The sequence below is a fragment of the Anastrepha obliqua genome, chromosome 6, assembly GCF_027943255.1.
Source record: "Anastrepha obliqua isolate idAnaObli1 chromosome 6, idAnaObli1_1.0, whole genome shotgun sequence".
Classification (NCBI taxonomy): domain Eukaryota; kingdom Metazoa; phylum Arthropoda; class Insecta; order Diptera; family Tephritidae; genus Anastrepha; species Anastrepha obliqua.
In genome coordinates, this window is record NC_072897.1 from 10,078,022 (window position 1) to 10,096,992 (window position 18,971).

General features: G+C 35.9%; 1 protein-coding gene across 1 annotated transcript in view; it reads right to left on the reverse strand.

Moving 5' to 3' along the window:
* The window catches only part of LOC129250104 (paired box protein Pax-6-like), a 55,484-nt gene that overhangs the window by 2,137 nt on the left and 34,376 nt on the right, over nucleotides 1-18,971 (reverse strand). Inside the window, exon 2 of the mRNA XM_054889745.1 lies at nucleotides 1,247-1,427. Coding sequence (XP_054745720.1) covers nucleotides 1,247-1,427 — 181 coding nt within the window. The remainder of the gene's footprint in view (nucleotides 1-1,246; nucleotides 1,428-18,971) is intronic.

Consider the following 18,971-nt stretch of genomic DNA (forward strand, 5'->3'; position numbering starts at 1 on the left):
ATTGACTCAACTGCAGGTCATGAACTGAAGGAAGTTCAACTCATTGCTGATGATGATCAAACTGATAACAATAAACCTGATGATGAAGAGTACTTTCCGTCTGGTTCTAAGTTTTCAGAACGAGGCATTGTATCAAATTCAGATTTTCAGGATCTTTCTCCTGATTTACATACTTCTATCGGGAAGACAATCTGAAACGCTCGCTTCTCGATTTAAACAATGGAATTTAGTTGATGACGACTTCAGATGAATGATGATGATCGAATTTCTTACAGAGAAGTATTCAAAACTGATGAAGAAATGACAAATGTACCGTACCATACTAAACTCCAAAGGGCCGTTTCCAATGCATTTTTAAGTTTGGAACCAGTGCCGTTGTGTACTGCACCGTACCATACCGTACAGTGCTGCACTGCGCAATACTCCAATAAATATTATGCGTTTATAATGGCACTTGTTATTATTTTCATGCTTCGAAACGCATACCAAATCTCGTAGTAAAAAAAGAAAAAATCTTAAAACCCACACAACTCTATTAATTTTAATTCAATTACAGTCAAATATAGCTCATTTGACGCAAAATTAAATTTACTATAACAGTAGTGTACTAAAAAAAACCCTCAGTATCGGATAATATCGTAAAAATTATGTCAAAGTCGAAAAAATGGAGAAAAAATAAAAAAATTCCAAATACTTCCGTCTACAGTCTCGTCAGTTGTCATTTCAGAAAAAATGTTAACACACTGTCAAAAAGGCTTGTTTTTGTTCTTTCGAACTAAAAAAGCAAATTCGAAATCGGATGGAAATTGGCGAAGTTAGGAGTGATTGTTCATATCAACCTACTGAAAAACGGTTTTATGGCCATAAAATGAGATTTTGGGGGTGTATTGGAAATTTCAACTATACCATTATTTTCAGTTTTTCATAAGCTACAACCCTCACCATATCCGATCCAAAGTTTTTTTGCAACTTTTTTTTTTGTACCACAGTGTAATCTTGCAAAATAACTGCCACCCTAGTATGCATGTATGTATTTATAAGCGCCAAAAGACGGCGCAAATCCCGCGAAAAAGAACAACAAAAAAGTTGATGGCTAGTGATGAACATTATTTTCAAGAATACGTACAAATGGACAAAACATCAAACTTTGAAAAAAAGTGGTTTTTTAAATAAGATTCCTAATTATGAAAGGGTTTTTACTTCTTCACTTTTTTCTTTCTCATGTATTATATTGTATTATACTTACACTTGGTATGTTATCGCTGTTGCAAATTTGCTCCGATAATAATCGATCACGTATCTCCCAGGCGAAAATGCTCGGACATTCGCGCTTGTAATCCGCGATTTTTTGTACGACAGGAGTTGTAGCAACACGTGGCTTTGATCCACCTATCGCTCGTGGCTTAATAGATCCCGTTTCGTAATATCTGCAAATGAAAAGTGTTAACGTCGCCTTTGAACAGAGAATTCTAGGTAGAAAACAAAATTTTGCACTGCAATGTTTACAAAATCTCTAATGCATATACATTTTTAAGAATACGTAAATCAATGTGCTAGTGTATGTGTAGTATATACATGTGACTCAATTATTATAGCAAAGCCAAATATAGTGGACAAATTTCAGAAAATGCTTTGAAAGAGTACTTTTAAGCCGGAAAAATATATTTTTGGGACGGTAAACACAATTTCGCTTTTTTCAGCACATATTTAACCCTCAGGCCGATTGATTATCCCTTTCAAATTTTGTAGTTATTTTATTTCGATTTTGAATATTTTTTAATTTGTTAACAAACAGTTTGTTAGTCAAAATTGCAATTCTTAAAAAATGAAATACTCTTGCCACTTGGCTTTTTTACTTCTTTAAACGGACCCTAAAACTCCCCAAAATTAATATATATGTATATATTTATGTATATATATTTATATATATATATTTTTATATAAATATTTATCTCGTTTTTCTTAAGATCATACTACACACATACAAATATCAGTGGCTCTCAGTCGCAATTTTGCAGAATCGAAAAAAAACCAGTCAATATCATTTACTTGTACTAACATATGTATATAATTGCAGCAAGTCTTGGCATCGAAGCCAGTTTATGCACATGCATAAATGCTGATTTATTCAATAGAAAATGTTTAACAAATCTATAATTATATAATAAAAAAGTATAATATGTAAGTGTATTTGTGTCATGAAAAAGCATTTGACGTTCGGAGTCAGCTTTAAACTGTAGGTCCCTCCATTTGGGACACAACTTCAAGACGCACGCCACAAATAGGAGGGGGAGCTCTGCCAAACACCCAAAAAGAGTGTAAGCGCCAATTATACATATATTATTCTACATATATATATAGGGTGGGCCATGTAAAATTTGCTTTTTGAATCGGCTATAAAAAAAAACTAATCAATATTTTTTCAAACTTTTTTATTTTTATTTTAAAGATTGAACATTGTCATTTTTGAATAAAAAATAATATCGTTCAAATGACTGTCACGACTGGCGTTACAGTGGGCCATTCGATCAACCCAATTTTTAAGCATATTTTCGATTGTTTGGGCTCCAATTTCATGAATGGCAACTTCGATTTCGTGTTTTAAAGCATCAATCGTTTCTGGATGGTTCGCATAGCATTTGTCCTTAACGGCTCTCCACAAAAAATAGTCCAACGGGCTTAAGTCACAGCTCCGAGGCGGCCAATTGATATCGGAATTCAAAAACGGTAGCCAAAAGTTCGAGTGTAACTTTGGCAGTGTGACAAGTTGCACCGTCCTGTTGAAACCAAATGTCGTCCATGTCATCCTCTTCAATTTTTGGAAACAAAAACTCGTTGAGCATGTCACGGTAACGCTCGCCATTTACTGTAACCGCGGAAGAAGAAGAAGACTCACCACTTTGGAAATAGGTTTTCAATATTTCCCAATTTTGTTAAAGCGTATAGCGTCCCATTTCGTAAATGTTAAACCTTTAAGTAAATTATGAACACATTTGACATGTCATTTGTGTTACCATTCTCAAAAAAATAGGTGGTTCAAAGAGCAAACGCTATATGGCCCACCCTGTATAAGTATATTTTAGCAACCAAAAGCTTTCCTTTCTTTATTCAAGAATATTACAACTCTCCCAATAGAATTAATTTTTGTCGCAATAAGAGAAAAAGGAATGCAGTATAACGCTGAAGAAATAATTTCTAAAGCTAAAATTGGTTTTGTTTACTTTGGGCCAGCTTCATATCGGGGGATTCATTAGATAAATATAAGCCTTTAAAGAAGCATATGAGGAGTCTTATGGACAACTGATTTTAATAAACTCGTATGCTGCTAAAAATTGAAGAGTGGAGATAAAATTCGCATAACTGTGAGACAAAGCTTTAAGATTAAACAGAAAAAATTATATACCTACCTATGCTTTCTTAATAGCCATAAGCAAAAGAAACGAAGGAATTTGGAAATTCCGATTTCTCCAAATGTACCATAAACACGAATGTCGATTTGAATATTTTAGTAAATTTGGTACAAAGTGCCTTGTATTTGAATATTCATGAAAACATACTGTTCTACCTGTTGGAAGTTGGCTCATTTGGAACTGTTCATATGCAATTCAAAGTCGTCGTACTTTATTATGATTCAACATATGTGGACATTTAGTGGAAAGTGTGAATCGGAAATGAAATACAAAGTCAAGCTGATAAAATTTTGATGTTCTAGTTCAGTAGAAACAAACTGAAAAAACCATTATAACCGGACGATTTTCTGTTACTCTTGTTTAAAACTATTTTAATAATGTTATTTTAAACTGAACATTTTGCAAATTGTTACTCGTAATTATCTAATTTACAACTAAATTTTAACTATAATAATATTTTAAAACATATTTTCCGTTTTTTACTTCAGTCAATTAATTGTTCTTATTTTTTATACACACACTAGCGGACCCTCTGCCTGCCTCGCTAGGCATATCAAAATTAGAAATGAATAATGAACACTCGATTTAGATTCACCCTATGTGTATTTATTCTTTTTTTTACAATATAAAATTAATGTTAATTTTAAACTTAAACTAACGCAAAGCCTTTTCGTAAACTACATTTTTTGTTTTGCCCTGAGTTGTGGTATAAATAAACAGAATTGATGGCTTTCCTACACGCGAACATGATACATATAATTGTCCGTGGGAGAAGCATGGATATTCTAAGTCAATTCCGCATAATTCCAGCGATTGTCCTTGTGCTTTGTTTATTGTCATTGCAAATGCAAGACGTATTGGAAATTGCAATCTTTTGAAGTCAAGAGCTAAATCTGGTGGAATCGGCGGAATACGCCTTCACCTTTGAATTTTCCTTTTAAAATTGTTGCTTCAATAATATTATTAATGACCTTTTTGCCTGCTAATCTGCTAAGTAAAATAATTGGTGCACCAACTTTCAATTGTAAGCGATGAGCCGGTAGTCCAGGTAAGTCCAAGGAATTTAAAAATTCTGTTGGATAATTTACAGCGTCATCTTGATTTATAACTGTATCAATTGATTTAAATGTTACAATCTCACCAGGCACATCATTTAAAATATTCGCATTCAATTGATCAACATCCTTATTTTTCGCAGCTCTTTCAGCTAACCAATTGTGATTTTGATAATTTTGCGCAATATTTGGAAAAACACTTGAAACTAATTCTTGTTTTGTGTGTGCGAAATTACAAAAATTATCTGGCAAAGTGATTAAGCCAATAGCAGCATCAATAGGAATTTGTCCATTTCCTATCTTCAGAAGTTGTCTTGAAAATTCGTCAGCCCATGCATAATTTTGCAAATAAACTCGCAGATTTGTTTTCAAAGTCAAAGTTTTTACGTGCCTCCATAAATGGGATGTCTTTAAACATGCTTTTAATTCACCTGCTGGTGTTGAACGGGGAATTACTGGCAAAGTTTGACGAAAATCACCAGATAATAATATTAAAGCACCACCAAATATTTCTTGATTATTACGTAAATCTTTCAAAGTTCTATCCAATGCTTCCACTCATTTTTTATGTGCCATTCTACATTCATCCCACACAATTAATTTGGATTGTTGCAAAACTCTTCCCATTCCAGTAAGTAATATAATTTTCTTTTTTCTATTGTTGAAATTAAATTTCTAATTCTTTTGGCCGCATAAGTTGATTTCCAATAAGTTAAAACAAAATAATTGAAAAGTAATGAATTTAATCAAAAAAACATGAAAAACTTACAATGTGCATTACAATAGCTAACAACAACAACGAAACCACCGTTTTTTTATTTTCATTTATTATTAAAATTTTACGCACAATATATTTTATTTTTATAAATTTTTTCCCCAAAAAAAAAAAACAACAATGAAAAACACACTCATATTTGCTATTTTAGTTGTTAAATGAAAATGTGTTTCAGGTACTTTTTAATGTTGCAACTACTCTTTGACTTTGAAACTGCTTACACTCACAAAATAATCCAACTCTGTTAAACACACATACAAATATAATTATTTATTTTGGGTTTCCCACTCGTCAAAGCAGCACATAAGGTTGCATTATTTAATTATTACCTAATACAAACTTGTTCTCTTTTAACAATGATAATATTACTATGTGAAATCAAGTAAATATGCATTTTTGTATTATATCCTGAGCATTTGTCTTCAGCGCTATACCAATGCTCGAACACTTGGAGCATGGAATTTACAGAAGTATTGTAACAGAAATCCCTGAGAGCGCCATTTTAGTTATACCTGCTTTTAGGCATTTATCTCGTAAACGTACGTTTGCCCATATAAAATTGTCTACCTAAATGCATGAAAAAAGTGTTAGCATAACTTTTTCGAGTATATATACATACAGGAGGATTTATTTTTTACATTTTTCTCGTCGGCTTTCGCGTTTTCTTTTCTTGGTTTTAGACTTTCACCACAAAAAAATTACGCAAACTCATGAACAAAGTTATACTAATAGAAACCTGATCTTAATACTCGAGCTACCATCAAATTAACACATTTTATTTTTTAAAAGAACATTTATGGCGACTGTCGATCCATATGATGGATTTCAAAAAATGTATGGATTCAACCGCTGAATAATTTCGTATATTTTAAATCCGTCTAAACTTTTACATTTGCGCATTTATATATATGTATTAAAATTTAATTTAAGTAAACGTTTCAATATTTGTCCAAAAACTTTGAGCTTCGAAAAATACAGGCTTTTGGTTATTAATGGAATCAAATATATTTAACGAATTTTTATTTTATCTAAATCATAAAACGTTCAAATGAAGCTCAAAATATTTTTCCACTTAAAAAAAAAGCAATGTGCTTTGATGCCGTGTCACGCATGCATAAAAAGGAAAGAAAAGAGAGGACAACTATTGCGTTACGAATAATACAGTCGCATACGTCACTCGACATCGAAACAATGTTATTCATGTCTGTGTATATTCTATTCATTTGCGTGTATTCTCATTCCGTATACGTAATGTCCGTATAAGGGAAACACGCAAATATTGTATTTTTCACACTTACACAACGCACGCATACTTTTACCGACTTCTTTAAATTCTTTCACATAAACCATCTAACCATCTAACCACCAATGATCTGTGAAAGTTTGATTGAAATCGGTGAATGCGTTTAAGCGTGAATCGGCGACTAACGAACACAAAAAAACGTCTCCATTTTTATATATAATATAAGATTTCTTAGATATTAAAGAATAAAAACAAAGAAAGTAAAAAACCTATTACTTATGTATGTGCAAATTTCTTTGCGTCAAGTACTTTAAGTTTAGTGTTTTTTTTAATAAAATATTATGTAGGAACCAAACGAGATCGGTATATAAAATTGTTAAGGTGCCGTAACACAGATCCAACTGTACAAGTACAATCCCAATTTATTTACTTGGAGTTATATTAATATAGAGAAATCGCATTGTACTTAGCAAAAACACATCACCGATGTATTTTGCAAACCAAAACCGATTTCTTTACAGTTAGAAATTATGTTCTTTGTTTCGAACAAGGCAACTGAAAAAAGTTCCAGTTCACGACAGCTAGCAACAAGGTTATGATATGTGACCACGTTTTCAAAAAAATATATGAAATTTTACCTATTTCTTAGAGCGTATTTTGCAACAAATGCATATTTCAGCATATTTTACATAATTCCATATTAATAAATTAATATTGATTTTTAATAAAAACTAAAATTTAATAAAAAACAAAAAAATTGTCAAAACTTGTCAATAAGTTTCTACGTTATATTTATTAAATGCACTTTATATAAAATTTAAAATGGCCTTAAAGATTAAAAGCATTTTTAAAGCATTTAGAATTTAATGGGCATATTTTTGGTTCCACTCTTAATGAATTAGATGTGATTTGAATCCATTGTGAATATTAATGTATATGTATATAATGTATATATTAGGACTATTCGAAAGAGCCGAAGATGGAAATTTGGAATAAGAATCGGGCTCTATATATTAAAGCACGAAATTCAGAAAAATGAAACGCACACATTTCCAATATCGGATTAATCCTGTAAATATGGAATTATTCAGAAATTTTCATTGACCAAATACTTAAAAATAAATCTGTAAAAAAAAACATTAGAAATGTTTATCTAATGGTTACAAAGAATTTTTTATAAGAATTCATATGACCTCAAATAAAAAAAATTATCTTTATCACTGTGTAAAATAAAAAATTGGAAATATGCCACTAAGCACATTCACAATAGGTATAGGTACTTTAGTTACTTGAAAGTCCTACATATTCAAACAAAGCAGAGAAAAATATATTATGCATCAGTAAAGTTTCTTCTCTCTTCATTTTCTATACCCTTATTTTTGTTTGTGTTTGTATTTTCAGAGAAAACCAAAAAGTTTTGTATTTTTCTTTCCCAATATAATTCGAATTAATTTAAATTCGTTTATTTAAATATTTAACAATTATACTTAATACAAATATGCATATTTAAATAAAAGAAAGAAAATTGTGTTAATTTTTCTACAACCACTGGCAAACATACCTCTGCAATTTGTAACTCTTTCAGCATTTCAGCAATTAAAGAAAATCATGTAAGGATTTATTGTTTTCTCAATGAATTTTAAACAATTTAGTCTTGTTGCTGTTGAAGTGGTTGAGTATTTCCACTGAAATAATCGTAATTAGTGACCGTAGTTAATGATCGTAGTTAGTACCACCGACATCGTTTAATGATGTTTGTTTGTTTTTTCTTTTTTTTGTTCTAAGTCAGATTTATTTAGTGAGGTCCAAGTATAGCAACAAATTCTTTATCTCGATGTCTGAGATCTCATTAATTTTCTGCAAGAAAGGCTTACCAAAGGAGCGGAGTCGTGCCCTAGCTAGCCCTGGACATTCACATAAGTAGTGGAAAAGGCTTTCCTTCGCTCCTTCCGCTCGACAGCTTCTACAGATAGGATTCAAGGGTAGGTTGAGTCTAGTTGCATGATCCCCTGCCTTCCAATGGCCTGTAAGGTTGCAGTGATGCGTGAGATGTTTGGCCGAGAGCATCCTAACAGATCATTCGTCCTTTGGATTTTGTATGACGGCCATGTGTTTTTTTTTTTGTAATACATGTAGTTAGTTGCTTCCATCTTCTCTCGGTGAGAAGCAATGGATGCTTTTATTGTGTTGAGTGGGGTGGAGACTACCACCGCCTCTGCTATTTCTAGTGTCGAACCTTTTCTTGCTAGCTCATCCGCTATCTCATTACCCTGTATGTTCCTGTGACCGGGAACCTATATCAGAGTGATTTCAAGCCAATGACTAAGCATTTCCAGCTCCTCTCTACACTGTAAGACTAGCTTCGATGAGTCCAAGGCCTTTATAGCTGCTTGACTGTCTGAGAAGATAGCTACTCTTGCACCAACTTCCTTGTAGAGTTTTAGTGATTTGCATGCTCCTCTGATCGCTAACAGGTCTGCCTGGAACACGCTGGCATAGTCAGGAGGACGTATTGACTGAGATAGGTTGAGCGGCTCCGAATGGAAGCCAGCTCTCTCCCCTCAGTTCATCCTAGAACCATCGGTATAGATTTCGATATCGGATCTTCCAATCGCCTTACCTTTGCTCCATTCGTTTCTCGGCGGAAAACGTACCGTAAAGTCTTTCTTGAAGTTAAGGTCGGGGACAGTGTAGTCTGATCTGTTTATGAGCAGCGAGAGTGCTTTTAGGAGGATCTTACTGTGACCGTACGACCTTGTTGTCCAGCTTTCTATGCCTCTGAGTCTCACCGCGCTGCAAGTAGCGATTGTTTTAATGTGTAAATCTAATGGTAGCAGATGAGTTAGTATATTGAGCGCTTCAGTAGGACTGGTGCTTAGCGCTCCTGTAGTTAAGATACACGCTGTTCTTTGTATTTTGTTCAGCTTAGTTTTGTTGTATTTCTTTTCTGTTGCAGGCCACCAGACTAGTGCCGCATATGTTAGTATTGGCCTTACAATGGCTGTGTAGGACCAATTGGTTAATTTTGGTTGGATACCCCATTTTTTACCTATCATTCTCTTACACGTGTAAAGTGCTATATTCGCTTTCTTTACCCTCTACTCTACGTTGGACTTCCAGCTGAATTTGGGGCTTAGGATAACACCTAGGTATTTTGCCCTCTTGGGTTAGCGCGAGACTAACGCCGTTTAGTTTTGATAGATTAAATTTTGGTACCTTGGTTTTTTTGGTGAACAGTACCGTTGTGTCCCTGAGATATACATCCAACAATCGCTCGAGTGTTTTGAGAATAAAGGAGGATAAGCTGATGGGTCAGAAATCTTTCGCTGTATCATGACCGCGTCTACCAGCTTTGGGGATAAAAATCAGTTTAACCCGCCTCCAGCTTTTTGGAATATGTCCTAGCATAAGGCTTTTTCTGAAAAAGACCTCCAGTAAAGGAATCGACGTTTCTCGAGTGTTCCACAGCATGGTTGGGAATATCCCGTCTGGGCCCGCTGTTTTGTATGGTTCCAAGTTTCCCAATATTCTATCTTGGGATATGATGTGATTGATTGTATTGGAGAACCGGTTGGACGTTGGAACACTGCTACTAATGTTCTCAATATACATATTCTGTATTGCCTGGGTAATGTGTATTTATAAGATATTCTGGTGTGTCGTCCGAGGATTTTGTCCATTCTCCGTTATCTTTCTTCAAAAAGGAAGGGCAGGAGTGTTCTTTGGATAAAAGCTTACCTGGTCCGGCCGTATCTTTAGTTGATTCGATGGACGACGGCTACAACAATCTCTCCAAGTCTCTGTCCGAGCATCTTTGATTGCTTTCTTGTATTCCCTAAGGCAATCTTTGTAGGGCTTGAAGTACTTGTCATATGTTGAAGATTTCTCTTGTCATTTTCCTTAGTTGACTTAAATCTTCATTCCACCAGGTAGGGGAGGTTGTTTTTTGCCATATGTGGCGGGACATAAAGCTTCAAGCCCTTTCGTCAACGAAGCTTCGAAAGCTCCTACTTTCTCATATAAGTCTTCACTTGACGTTTGGTTTTATTTATGTGTTGAAGTTTCAACTGGGTTTCTCTACGGAATATGTGCCAGTTTGATCTTCTAGGGTTTCAACAATTTAGTGTATAATTATTTTTGTACAATCCATTTAAAAATCTTACTATGCTCATAACGTTAAAGCACCCAGTTCGGGAGATTTGCTCAAACGAATACATATGTATATGCACATATGTAATTGTAAACAAAAACAAGAAATGATACAGATCTTTTTACGATAAATGGCGTTTGAAGTTGAACTCGAGGATGAGAACAACTTTAGGTATAAATAAACGAAAATTCGAAATGGGTGGTGCGATGTACATAAGTAATGAAAATAATTATATAATATATAGTATCTCCAGCAATCAGAAATAATTTAAATAGTTTTACATTTTAGGACCGCTCACAAATTTTGTATTAGAAAATATGAGTTTACTTGGCACATACAATTCATAAACGTCAAGGTACATATAAGTACAATACTTTAAACTTTTCTACAATAACTTTACACCTGGTGAGATTTTTGTCCTTCATCCGTAATGGATTTCAAATATGCGCATATTATACACCACACGAAAAAGTTATAAGACCAAGGTGATTATGGTGATATCTATTAAAACTATAATAAGAAAATGTCCCGTTCCGTTGATTGAATGTTTAAAACGGTATCTCATAATGGAAATTATTCCGCTTTTATTCCAAAACGAAATAATTATAAATATAAGACCAAAAGTGTTTCCTTTTAATTTAAACGAATAGTGTCAAGTAAATATATAGAACTTCTAGACGAAGTACTTATTACGTTTCTTCATGACAATTTCAATGAGGAGTCGATTTTCCGGCATAAGAACGCCGAAAGAGTTTTTGGTAGCGAACTTTAACCCAATTGAAAATGAATGGGCAATACTTTCTCAACCGATTTTTAAAAATGGGAGACCGTTTGGTAGCGGCAAAACCCGTAGAGAGCGATTATTGTCGGATGATCAAAAATTGATAAAGATAATGTAAAAACTTAATCGACGACTACAACAAGTTATATGGTAAAGTAATCAAAGGAACATCCAACACAAATTACTAAGCTCCAAAGCTTTAATAGAAAACAAACCACCGAGCAAAAAACAGATGAAGGAATTAGAGATAGTCGAAATGATAATGCTGATCTAAGAGTGGTCTTCAGCAAAAGTAGTTTGCTACTAAGATCCCCGCCGGCAAAGATCGCACCAAGCTTTAATGCAGTTCTAACCGGACAAGCCCGCACTGCGTTCAAAAATTTCCAAGCTGATAGCCCCGCAAACGGCAACGGGGACAGTAACATCAGCTTTCCGATGAAGGATTCCTCCAATGCCACCATTGGAGGGCTAAAATCAGCGCAGTATACGCCCACCAGCACTCTTGCAGTGGCAGAACGGCTCGTAAATCCCATTCCAGCGAATGGCAATACAGAAACGATCCTCACAAAAGAGAGCGCGTCAATCGACGCTATTGAAATGTCTCCTCGGCTGCAGCTGATAAAAACATGAGGAGGATGGAGGAAGATGCAATCTCCCAATGTAAGTTGGTGATAAGGTCTATGCAGCAGGCGTTCAGACGCCAAAAGAACACTAGCAATGAAGTCAAAGCTGGAGTATCCAAAATGGCTGAGCTGTTAGATGTAACGCTGAACTACAGACGTTCGTGGAAGGCAGCAGAAGACGGAAGGTCGCTCTCGAGCCCCCGTTAGTACATTGCCCAACAAATAACGGATACTTCCACCTCTGCGACGACGAACCCAAAACGAACGGCAACCAGTTCGACTGCCCCTGAGAGCTGTAAGAAATCCAGGGCAAATGGACCCACAGGGAACAAAAAAGGACACCCAGAGAAAACGGATGAAGGCTGGCAGAGAGTTACCAAAAAGGGCAACCAAAAGAAGCCGAAGAATAAGCTAGCCATGGCAAGCAAAAGGAGCAAGCCACGAACACAACACGCAAAGCCAGAAGCTGTTGTGATAAAACCCGCAGAAGGCCATAGCATAGATGTGCTGAAAGACTCGCGTGCGAAGATTTCGACTGATGAGTCAGTTAAAGTAAGGTCCATCAGGAAAACGCACGGAAGCGAGTACGTGCCTTCCTCATACTATCTGCAGAAGGGGCCGTGAAGCTAATCGAGATCGGCGATATAAAAATCAGCTAGATCCGAGCAAAGATGCGTCTATGTGGACAAATTAAGAGATGCTAGCGCTGCCTTGGGATATGGCACATACAAGCAAACTGCTGTGGCTCTAAAAGAAGGGATACGTGCATCAGATGCGGGAAACCAGGGCACAAAAAAAAAGACTACAAAGCAGTCCCCAATTGCGTTCACTGCGCAGACGCGAAACGCGACCGCACTGAACACCTGCCAGGGTCAAGGGGATGAAGTCTAGCTAAGAAGTGATGAGAGTACTCCAGGCAAATATGCATATAAGTCGCAGAGCAGACGTCCTGCTCGAACAAATAGCTATCTAGAGGGAGCTAGATGCGATCATCATCAGCGAGCAGACGGATTGCCAAGGGAACCTGGTTCGAAGAAGAAACAGGAATGGCTGCACTTTGTCTACCAAGCAGATGCGCTGTCGCCGTCACGCAGCACGGAGCCGCTCGTTGCTACACATACTTTCAAAATAAACGCTTCACAATGCTAAACTGCTACCTTACCCCCAGCGACAGTGTTGACTGTTTAGAACGAAACTGCACCTAACTGAAGATAAGGCTCGGGAAATTTGTGGCCCCTTCATCGTAGGCGGAGACTTCAACGCCAAGGCTGTAGAGGGGGGCGTCCCTACTACGAACACACAGGGAAGACACATACTAGACATGGCTGCCAGACTAGGGTTTGTAGTGGCAAACACAGGAAACGCTACTACTTTTAGGAGACCAGGATGTGAACACACCACGCCGGATATCACCTTAGTGACTGATAGTCTGGCTGGGGCAATAAACGGGTGGGAAGTTCTGGAAGAATATACTGGAAGTGACCATCAGTATGTCACGTTCCGGATCAGTACGCGAACTGACCCTACCCCAACACCTTTAACAGAGGGCGCTCGCAAATGGAACACGGCCAAAGTGAACACTGAAACGTTTCTATATCACTTTGATGCAAATTCCATGCCGCACATAAGTGGTGACGCTGGCTCGCTTGCAAGCGAAATGATGCAGCGCATTGCCAACAGCTGTGACGCAACGACACACCACGCGGGGTTACGCTCAAGAAGACGACCTGTGTACTGGTAGACGTCAGAGATCGCAGACCTCAGAAGAACCTTCTTCAGTAGTAGATTAAGCTACACCAGAGCCAGACTAAGCATAGAATTATAGGCGGAAGCTACTGATTTCAGACAATTCCGAAAAGCGCTGAAGCAAGCGATCATTGCCAGTAAGAAGGCAAAATGGGAGGAACTTTGAAGGGATCTAAATAGCAAACCTTGGGGTCTGGGCTATAAAATTGTAACGGGAAAGCTAAGCGCCAACTTCACAACCGTACATCTAGACAGTGATGCTATCATCAAAATAGTGGGCAGACTGTTCTCCACGACCCCTATGCTGCGTGGGGGCCGAGACCCCCAAGGTGACGAGATGCTCCCCCTCTTCACCGAGGAAGAGCTTAAAACCGCGGGAAGAAGCCTCAAAATAAACAAAGCTCTAGGCCCAGATGGCATCCCAGCTGAGGCTCTCAAACTTGTTGCTGAAAGCCGACCAGATGTGATGCTCGACGTTAACAATGCATGCATCGCTCAAGGCGTCTTCCCTAAGCTGTGTAAAATACAGAAACTGATGCTGATCAGTAAGGGTAAAAGCGACCCAGCCAACCCTCATCTTGGCGTCCGCTTGGCACGCTGGACAGCGCCGAGAAATTGTTTGAGAAATTCATACAGCGTAGACCTGCAGAGTCTGTTGAGAGAGCAGGAGGATTGTCAGCAAGGCAATACGGTTTCCGACGCGGAAAATCAACCCTTGGCGCAACCACGGCCTGGAACTCGCCAGACATAGAACCGAAGTCCTCCTTATGACACGAGGTCACATGCCACCCGAGGTCAGCATGCTAATAGGTACACGTCCTTAGTGACCCAAAAAGTACTAAAATACTTTGGTATTCAACTTGACTGCAGGCTTTCTTTCTGGACCCAGATACCGCATGCGGCTACCAAAGCAGCAAGGGTGACGGGAGAAATGAACTACTTCTAAACTCAGTTCCTCCCGGGCCACAGATACTTCCGGAGTTACCTATACCGCATGGGTGAGGTAAGCGATCCCATGCTGAACACACGTTTTCTAGTTGTGACAGATGACACATTGGTGCAATCGCGCCGAGCAACATAATGAGCGAAATGCTTGAACGCAAAGACAGCTGAAATGTGGCAAAGAAATGCATTGAGAACGTACTAAAAAAAAAGACCTGGGAAGATAGACCTCAACACAATGCAACAAAGCGAAACCGCACATATAGAGACACAAGAAGACGAGCCAATAGCATGAAAGCTGGCTACAAATGTGGTAGACCTGAACGTGGGTGAATAGAATTGGTCCTTTATGGATGGCGTTCTGGGCCCTCCCGAAGTAATATAGAAAGTAGTTCCAAGAAGGGTGTCTCCTCAGAAGGAGAGGAGGAATCGTTTTAGTGGCCACACCACACGACGCAGTAGACGACGGTCGCTGCAAGTGCGAAGGCATTTTGAACCCTACCTCACCCACGAAAAAAAAAAATTGCTAAGCTCCAAATTATAAATTAACCCCAAGAACTATTTTTTTTTTTCAAATATAACATTCTTTTTATACTTTATTCGTTCTGTAGATTTTTTAATAATTAGTTTAAGTTCCGTGAAATATGTTAAACATTTATCATTAAAAGTTTAAATATTGTAAATAGTGGTGAGATTGGAGGTACTTTTTCCAATAGGGGGTTTTCGACAGATCACGCGTGACCACTGTCAAACTAAATCATAATTTTTTTCAGTATTCATTGACATTTCATCATAGAAGGATTTGCACCTCAACAATGTTCATCGCGCTACTTATATTTTTTAATAATAATGAGTATTTATTTTTACACAGGAGTTATGTTTTTTAATAAAAAAATGTTCTTTATTTCTTTTTTTAACCTTCTGGTTGTGAGGGAGTCTTAAGATTAAAAACTTATTTTATATTATACTCTAAAGTTCGATTCAAATTCGGTTGACTTTGAAGTGTAAATATACAAATAAGCAGATTTTGCCTTTGGGTATTCAACCGAACTGGAAAACGTCTGCCATGCAGTAGCGTACACAAAACGGTAATGCTACTGCATGGGAGTTCTTAATTTCTTATTTTATTTTTATAGGTGTATATGAAGTAACTCCTCCGTCCCTTAATTAAAGATTCTCCTGAATCTTGTTATTTCTATATTTCTTTATTTTTTCGTTCTAATTCTATATAAACAATTTTGTCTTCTTTTAAATTGTTCATAATCTTTACATTTGTATTTTTTTCTTCAGTCGAAATAAAGTATGATATATAAAATTTTCTAATACACTTTTTTCACAGTTAATTTCTTTATCAAACGTGTAACTTGCGTCGTTTACTCGAATGTAATATTTCTCTTTTAAAATTTCCCATTTATTTTGAGGACGTACTCTTTTATTGTTATCTTACAGTTGTATGCAAATATTGAGTAATTTTTGTTGAATGTGATTTTTCTATCGGCACAATTTTGTAAAACAGTTTCATTTATTGCATTCATAACAATTAAAGTTTCATCGTCCACGGTTAGGATCTCGAATTTGTTGTTATACTATAATATAATATATGCAATTTAGACTTTTTTTAGTTTTTCCAATCTTTCTTCTCTTCTAAGCATATACGCTATTTGCTATTTCCACAACATGCTCAATATTCGTATTTATTTCCATGACCTCTTTGTATATTATTGGTACTATAGGTTTTACATAGTAGGTTTTAGTGAAATTCGACGGTATTTTAATGGTAATAATCAACTTAGATTTTTCGTACTTCATAATACCTAATTTTAGAAATTTTAGCTTATAAAAGTCAATATTGTTACATTCTATTTCATTGGTCGTCAAAATACGAGGGTGTAAAATCTTATGTCCCGCCGCTGATATGTTATCTTGAATTTGATTAAGCCTATATTCCATATATTCTGATTTTTTGCATTTGGTCTATTTCCGTCTGTAACTTTTAAATGCCGTAAAATTTCTTGACGGTCATCTTCGTCCAAGGTGCCAAATAGCCATTTACTTGTAGTCCCGACAATATTTAAAAGTCCTATTTTTTGTTTAAAATTCACTGGCGAAGGTGTAATTGATTTAACTTTTTGTCTTTAAGTATTTCTTTTTCTTTGGACAATGAATCCTTATGGAGAATATCTAAACTTTTAATATTAGATTCGATTTGTGAGATTGTTATATTTATTTGGGTTAGATTTATTAAACTACGGTAATTGTTTCGTTTATTACTCCCACTTCTGTCAATAATTTAATTTGAGTGTAACCTGAGTTGAGTTTGAGTGTAACCAAATGTTGTCACCTGAAAATTTGTTTGTCCTTTTAATATTGGATGTATAGATATTTTCCAATTTCCATTTTATAAATTTAGGCTCTCTTTACTCCTCAAATGTTTTTAATTTTTTTAGTTTTTTCGTTTTTGATTTTGTTTATAAATTGTGGTTGATTTTGATCTCTCCCGAGTTTTTATTAGTTTGAGATCAAATTTGTGATTTTGAACTTTTTTGGAGTAGTTTTTATTGTACTATGAAAAGAGTTATACAATTTTATGGCCTTCTGCATTTGCGTTATAACAGGGAGTTTATCCTCTAGGTTTAATATTCGAATTAGTTCTATTAGAGTGTTATTAAGTCTCTCATTATCAGCATTTCCTGTATAACTGTTCTCTAACATTTTTGGAATTAAACTCATTGTCAAACACAAAATTTTCAATGGAATCCTTAATTAATAAAAAATCGTTTATTTTGCCTGTAATAGTTTGATTATTTCTATCAAGTAGGTAAAACACTACAGCATGTTTTAAAAATTTTTCAAGAAATATTATAAATGAGTATTTACTATTTATATAAGTCTCGATATGAATGATTTGATTAATTAAAGTAGGACTCTCTGTTAAATATAATTTATTTTTTATTGGATTTTTATCATATATTCCTCTTGAGCATGTGTCACAGTTATTTATAATTGCATGCATTTTTATTTTTTTAGTTGAGGGTGATACTCCTTGGGCTTCACAAACTCGTATGTTACGAGTATTTCAGAATGCCCAATCTCGTACTTATGAAGCAGAGATATTTGCTTCCTTAGTTCGCTTTCGTTCTAGATGCCCTGTGCTAAAAAACTGCATCTCACAAATGATGGCCGTTCACTACTTAAGAAATTGTTAGTTAGAATTTGCTGTAATTTGTAGAGTTCCTGATCATTAATTTGGGAAAATATCACAACTTTTCCTTTATCAAAATGTTTTCGGACTTTGTTGGTTACATTATCAGAATCAATATCTTGTTAATCGTAAAGGTTCTTTTATTTTTGAAAATTTCCAACTTCCTTATTATTTACTAAAATCAGTTGGTTTTTTAAGCTATTTAACTTGGTATCTAAAATAGAATGTATAGAATTGTATATGCCCGAAAATATGCGGTTTCAATGTTTTGATTGAACTTTACAGACATTTCACATTGATTTTCTTCTTCTCCCGCATTTAGTGTTTATATATAATATTTACCCGAGTTCTTGGCTTTCAACCACTTCAAAAGTTGGTGATCGGTTTGGAAACAAAATATCTTCCAAAAAGATAAGGTCTGTAGCATTTGACTCCCCACAATATTGCCAATAGCTCTTTTTTAATAGTGGAATAATTTTTTTCATGATCCTTTAGTGTTGGCGATGCCAATGAAAGAGAATGACCGTCTTGAGTCAACCAATAGCAAGATTTCTCTATCGATTTCAGCACAGCATTGATCGCAACTCTATTTGGATTTCATTGCGTTCTAGAAGGATTCCAGAAAAAGTCATCAGCATTATCAAAGCTCATTATGAATGTAGAATTTTACATAACAAACAACTCTCGGATGCGATACGCCCGACATCCGGTGTGAAACAAGGTTGCCTCTTGTTGCCATTGCTATTTCTCATAGTTCTCGACGATGTGCTGAATAAAGCGCTGACAAGCAAACGCGACGTACCCTGGAATTTCCATGAACATTTAGAAGAATTAGCGTATGCAGATGACAAAGCGCTTTCGTTCGTCAAAAGGTCAGATCTACAAACAAATTTGAACAAGCTCAGCGCCGCCGCAAGCAAAGTTGGCCTTAAAATAAATGTTGGCAAAACTGAATTAATTTCAAATTGTTCGCAAATTGAGACCACCCGGTTTACCGTGCATGGAGAAGTGATCAATCGTAAGACAGAGTTTCGCTACCTCGGA